Source organism: Kryptolebias marmoratus, linkage group LG8, assembly GCF_001649575.2.
Source record: "Kryptolebias marmoratus isolate JLee-2015 linkage group LG8, ASM164957v2, whole genome shotgun sequence".
Classification (NCBI taxonomy): domain Eukaryota; kingdom Metazoa; phylum Chordata; class Actinopteri; order Cyprinodontiformes; family Rivulidae; genus Kryptolebias; species Kryptolebias marmoratus.
In genome coordinates, this window is record NC_051437.1 from 20,802,384 (window position 1) to 20,808,641 (window position 6,258).

General features: G+C 43.8%; 1 protein-coding gene across 7 annotated transcripts in view; it reads left to right on the top strand.

Annotated features, from left to right (window-relative positions):
• Positions 1–6,258, top strand: part of znf362b (zinc finger protein 362b) — a 12,767-nt gene that overhangs the window by 4,608 nt on the left and 1,901 nt on the right. For all 7 annotated transcript variants that reach the window (XM_037977136.1, XM_037977138.1, XM_037977137.1 and 4 more), the window contains 4 exons: positions 1,963–2,187; positions 2,514–2,592; positions 3,566–3,724; positions 6,053–6,232. In XM_037977136.1, the coding sequence (XP_037833064.1) occupies positions 1,963–2,187; positions 2,514–2,592; positions 3,566–3,724; positions 6,053–6,169 (580 nt within the window). In that variant the 3' untranslated portion in view covers positions 6,170–6,232. The remainder of the gene's footprint in view (positions 1–1,962; positions 2,188–2,513; positions 2,593–3,565; positions 3,725–6,052; positions 6,233–6,258) is intronic.

Consider the following 6,258-nt stretch of genomic DNA (forward strand, 5'->3'; position numbering starts at 1 on the left):
TGCTGCTGCTGTTTTCAAACTGCGCTGCATCAGGAATTAGGTGTTGTTTACTGCAGGCTTTGTGTGATCCTCTCTAAAGACACAGAAACTAAATAAAGGAGGAAACCATTAGTTTATAGTTTATCACTCCATGACCAGAGCTGCTGGCTGGATGATGGAAACTTCAGATGAGACAACACAGAACCTGAGATAGTAGCGTAGAAAACGTGTTAAATCATTGTCTGAACAGTCTGACTTCCGCCTTTTCAGCCCACATTCGATTTATTTATAGACCGTATTTGAGGAAATGGAATAGAGCTTCATATTTTAGTTGCGATCTATATTTGACTACTTGGTCTTGTTGCTGCCTAATTTGCCCCCTTCTGTCTGAAACGCTTTGAGGACTCCCAGCGTAACCACCAGGGTGTCATTATGCAAATGTGGTTAATGGTAAAAACAGGAAAGTTTGAACTGTAAAACAAAAAAAACAAAACATCGTCTTCAAGAAACAAACTGAAACCCTCGAGTATCAGTTTTATATTTAACTTTCAAAATGATTTCTGAGGTGTTTTCACAACAAATCTTTTTTTTTTTTTTTTACTCAGAATGGAAGATCATTCATGTAAGAGGTTAGCAGAGAGGAGGAGTGTAGTAGTTGTTGAACTTGATACTATGGTACATCACATACTACTTCTGATGTAGTACTCATCCTACAATCATGAGAAACAGAAAGTCTGGGGTTTCAAAATTATCTGATCTTCACCCAGTTCTGAAATGATCAACGTTATGTGTACAGAAACACACAACATATGACCCATATGTTATTATTATTATTATTTAATAAAGAAAAATGAAGCCTTCAGCAGGGAAAAACTACTTGAAGTAGTTTTTCGTCTGACTTGTCAGTTTCTGACATTGTTGTGGAGGAAGTTTACCCCACTCTTCTTCTTTTTCAGTTCGTTGAGGTCTACAGACGTTTATTTCTGCTCGGCTCTCCTAAGGCCCCAGTGGAGCCTTTCAGCCAGGCTCAGGTCTCAGGTCTGACCTTTGACCCTTTGACCGGCGCAGCTCCTTGATTCTGTTGTAGAGTCGCTGCTCTGTTTGTGGCGTTGTGGTTCTGTTTCATGACCCGGTGCGGTCCGGCCTCCAGCTGTCAGACGGATGACCTCACATTTGACTCTGGTCTGCAGAGGAGTTTGTGGATGACTCTGTGTCTAGAACAGGGGTGGGCAGTCCTGGTCCTGGAGGGCCACTATCCTGCATGTTTTACTTCTTTCCTTGCTTTAATACACCTGATTTGAATCAATGGGTGATTAACAGGCTTCTGCAGAACATGAAGAGGTGATTTAACCACTGAATCAGGTGTGTTGGAGCACGGAAACAAGGAAAACATGCAGGATAGTGGCCCTCGAGGGCCCAAATCTCCACAACTCCTCTACCGTGTGCTAAACAGTTGCTATGACGTGTTTCTGCTGATATGCTGTGCTGGGCTTATGGGTAAACATCTCTACTTTCATCTGTCCAATGATTATTCCAGAAGTCTTATGGTTTGTTCGGATTAAACTTTGCAAACCTACATTGAGCTGCCATGTTGTTTTTTAAGACAGAAGAGGTTTTCTCATGGCAACCGTTCCAATCCAGCCATGTTTACTCAGTCTTTCTCTAACTGTCCTGTCCTAAACTCTAACATTTCACCTGCCTACGTAGATCTGTAGAGTCTGAGGTGAAGCTCTTGGGTTTTGTTTTTTTTTGCAGTTTCTCTAAGAATTGCACAGTCTGGCGTTGGGGTGAGTTTGTTAGGACATCCACTCCTAGGAAGCTCGACAGCTGTTTTAAATGTTATCCACTTGCGAACAATCCCAAGATGAACCTTATACCCTTACGTTTCACATTAGGTTGTGTTTTCGTTTATCGCCGTGGAAACGGCTGAACAAACGACAAATGCCACCCTAATATTGTCCGACGCTGCCCCGTCTCTTCCAGGTGCAAAGTCTGCCCGCTCACCTTCCTAACCAAGTCTGAGATGCAGATTCACTCCAAGTCCCACACAGAGGCCAAACCACACAAGTGTCCCCACTGCTCCAAGACGTTTGCCAACGCGTCCTACCTATCCCAGCACCTGCGCATCCACCTCGGCATCAAACCCTACCACTGCTCCTACTGCGAGAACTCCTTCCGCCAGCTGTCGCACCTGCAGCAGCACACCAGGTTGGTGTTACTGCTGAACTTTACTTGTAGAGTTTTCAGATTGTCCTTTAACCCCGACTGAAGATGAAGTTTATGAAGCCTTTGCTCATATTATTAGCAGGGCGATCACTTCTACTGTCTGAGGAACTTTAAATGTTTTTCTTTGACCCTGGTTGTCTGGACCCTTTGTTTTGCATGTTTTAGCGGCATCCCTGCTCCAAAGACTCAACGAATCATCATCAGACTTGTGCATTGTTTGATATCAGATGTGTTGTGGCGAGAAACTAGGTAAAACATGCAGGATCTGGATTGAGCTGCTGTCATAAAATCTGTTTCTCTCGCTGTAGAATCCACACTGGCGACAGGCCTTATAAATGCGCTCACCCTGGATGTGAAAAAGCTTTTACTCAGCTGTCCAACCTTCAGGTGAGTGAGAGCGCCGCTTCATTATCGCTTTTTAACGGCGTGAAATCACGAGATTCCAAAGTTCTGTTTGATTAAGGGAGCCAGTGAGCGTTGGCTGTGAAGCACCGTCGTTAAAATCGTTCCGTATCTCGCTGATCAGCTTAAAAATAAAACGTGCAAACTCAACGCTAAATCCAAGGCCGGATCGGGAACAGTGGTCCGTTTTATCGGGGGATGTTGCACAACGTAACGTAACGTTTGCGAGAGAAAAATGAATGGTCACCAGTGGGATTTTGGGAGAAATTCGTAAGAAAACCCCAGCCTTCCTTGGAGCTCTGCAGCTGAGTCACACTTCACTCCAAGCTGCAGTGGCTTACAGAAAGTCAGGCTTAGCACGCCTGAATTGGCACTTTGGAGATCTTCTACGGTTTTTACACAATCGCAGTTTAAGATTTATGACTTTTACAAGTTTTTCCACAGACTGTTAGGACGGCTAATGATGCCACACACTCCGGCTCTCTAACCCTGAGCTGCGTTTGGTGCACACACAAATGAGACATCAGAGCGAAGGCATTTTAGTTTCCCTTTTGCCCAGTGTGCCTCTCACTGCGATGCGACGTACGGAGAGCAGAGAGCGCACACCCCAAGTTTCCGCAGACTTCAGCTGTATTTCAGCTCCAACTGTTTTCTTCAAAACTTGTCAAATGTTTAACTTTAAACAGTGTAAAAAACAAACTAATTCTAATGTGAATGTGTGGCTGCTTACAGTTGAAGAATTAGAAAAAAACACCGATTTTAGGTTTTGAGCAGAAACGCGCCGAGATGTTTCGAACTCCTCCATCTTTAGAAGGGATGGGTGAAGCGGCGGTAAATGAATTAGCATTTTTGTTTATGCCTCCAGATGTGACTCCAGCCCACACACACACTGAACCTTCACATAGACTCCTCTTTTTTTTTTTTTTAACAATTTGCTTTTGTGTATTTCCTCCCACAGTCCCACCAGAGGCAGCACAATAAAGATAAGCCGTATAAATGTCCCAACTGCTACCGTGCCTACTCAGACTCTGCATCGCTGCAGATCCACTTGTCAGCGCACGCCATCAAAAACGCTAAGGCCTACTGCTGCAGCATGTGCGGCCGGGCATACACCTCAGTGAGTAAAAGTTGCCTGCGTGTTATCGCTTAGTTTCCCAGAGTGTGCTCAGAAAGGTTGTTTATGACATGTCGTTGATAAGATGGTGACATTTGATGATCTGTCTTCCTTTGACTGGAAGAAGTCATGCTTCCTGTTTGTGATATTTAAGAATTCAGCGTGTGTTCTTTTTGGTTTTTTGCTTAATGTTCGAACACTCAGAGAGAGGAAGAGTTTTCAGCATGTCATCTTAGAGCAAACGACATAAACCAAAATGAAATTATGTCATCGATTTTTTTTGTTTGTTTTTTGTTTGTACAATGAAGGCGCGGACGGAGATTTTGATTCAAAGTTAGAGAAGTCTGTTCACCGTGCACTGAACTCAAAACCCGCTACAAGGAGAAGAATCAGATGAAAGCAACATTTATATGTCACGAGGCAGAGATATTAAAGATGTCTGACACTAACAAACCTGACATAAACAGGGGATTGTCAGTCTTAAAGTTAGTTAGTGTAGCTTGTTTAGGTCTTGATCCAATGTTGCTGCTTTATTTGCCAGATTTATCCACAACACAGTGTGGGTAAATGGCTTGGTCCAACAATAAAAACTACAAAAATGTCACTTTTTTAACCAGAACTCAGTGTTCCAACTAACTCAATGAATGCCCTGACCCTCCCGCTGGCCTCAGTTTTCAGACTGAGGCCATTTTGACCCAAAGGCAGCAGGACTCAATTAAATATCTGCAAACATGCAAAAGAGCACATTATGTCACCGAATGCACTTCCAGTAATACAAAGCTCAGCTTTTATCTATCAGAACCATGCAGTCGGTTATTGTAAAAATAGACTATTTACTGTATGTTTGTGGGGGTTTTTTTAATGTCACCCACCCCCACGCCTGCAGCCCTTACCTTTTACTCGCTCACACAAGCAGATCAGACTTTCCTGGTGAGGTTAAGATCGTAAACTGTTAAAATGTTTATTAGTTTGATGCACTCTAGAGTGTTATGATTTTCATCATCATTGACCTCCGTCATCTTGTGAGCTGGATAACTTGGAGAAGTATGGGAGGTACTGACTTCCATTTTGGTTTGTGTGTGCGCCGTACATATGCATACGTGAACCGGCCACCCCGTTTATTCTGAAGCAAAAATAAAAACCAGGAGGCAGAGTTTCCTCAGATGACTGAGGTGGCCGAAGATTAATCTGTGGGGGCCAAGGCAGCAAATAAAAGTCGCTCCCTCCGCTCGCCGGGATACGTCACTGAGAGCAGCTTCCCCAAAACACCAAAATTGCAAAAAAAAAAAAAAACATTTCTTTTTTTCACCAGTTGTAGAAGGCCATGCTTGTCATAGATCAGCCCAGCCTGAAGATGCTCCTCTTTACTGAAACAAAATAAACCCCCTGCCTGTGGAACTCCTGCCTTCTTGGATCTCCTGCTCTAAAATCATTTAGGTTTATTTACGGTCATAGTTCCAGTCCAGAAAAACACTCACCTCAAAAACTAAACTATTCAAGACCCTCTGCGACAGGGACACACACCGATGTACCACTTGTTGGTTATTCTTAACAAGCAAAGTAACATCATATAAATGTTAGAGCAGAGGTCCCCAACCTGTTCAGCTCCACGAATCGGTTCATTATCACGGACAGGCCTTTAAAGGTGTGGCGGATAAATATAACAAAATAAAACGATACGAGCGGCATGAAAACGGGGGTATATTTTTAAAAACATAATAAACATAAATCCAGCGTGTCCTCGCAGCTTTGTTAGCTGCGTCCTGGTGTTGCGTCATCAACATGAACCCCTGATGCTCTCTGTGTTTAAACACGCCCTTCAAAATAAGAGACACCACAAATATAAAGAGCACAAAGAATCCAACTCACTGTAACGCTGAATCATCAAGAGGGAGTCATAGACGGATTTAGTGGAGAGAATCCAGTCATTTTTCAAAATAAATGTCATTCAGACTCCAAAAATTAAAAAAAAAAAAAATACTGTAAGTTAATTATTCTTTCTGTGCGGCCCGGTACCAAATGACCCACGGACCGATACCTGTAGTAAGTTGCTGTAACTGCTTCTCTTTGCGGCTTCATATGAAGGACTAAGACTAAGACAGGGGACCGGGATTCTGTCTTCGTCTCAGTTTGTCACCGTTTCTGTCCTCCACTGCTGATAGAGCAGCTAACATAAACGCCTTTGGACATAAACGCCACTCCAGAACAAATCCAAACATTCAAAATGTCTCAGGTAGCATTTAGGTTAAATGTTTGAGTTAAGAGCAGAGCCACGTCCGGATAAATAAACTCGGTAAGCAGAAAAGTGACGTCTTTTGTTTGTGTTTCCAGGAGACCTACCTAATGAAGCACATGTCCAAACACACGGTGGTGGAGCACCTAGTGAGCCACCAGTCCCCCCAGAGGACCGAGTCCCCCAGCATCCCCATCCGCATCTCCCTCATCTGAGCTCCCCGAGCGGGGCGGTTTTTACGGATCCCGCATTCGGCTGGACATCGCCCTCCTCCTCCTCCTCCTCCTCCTCCTCCTTCACCCTC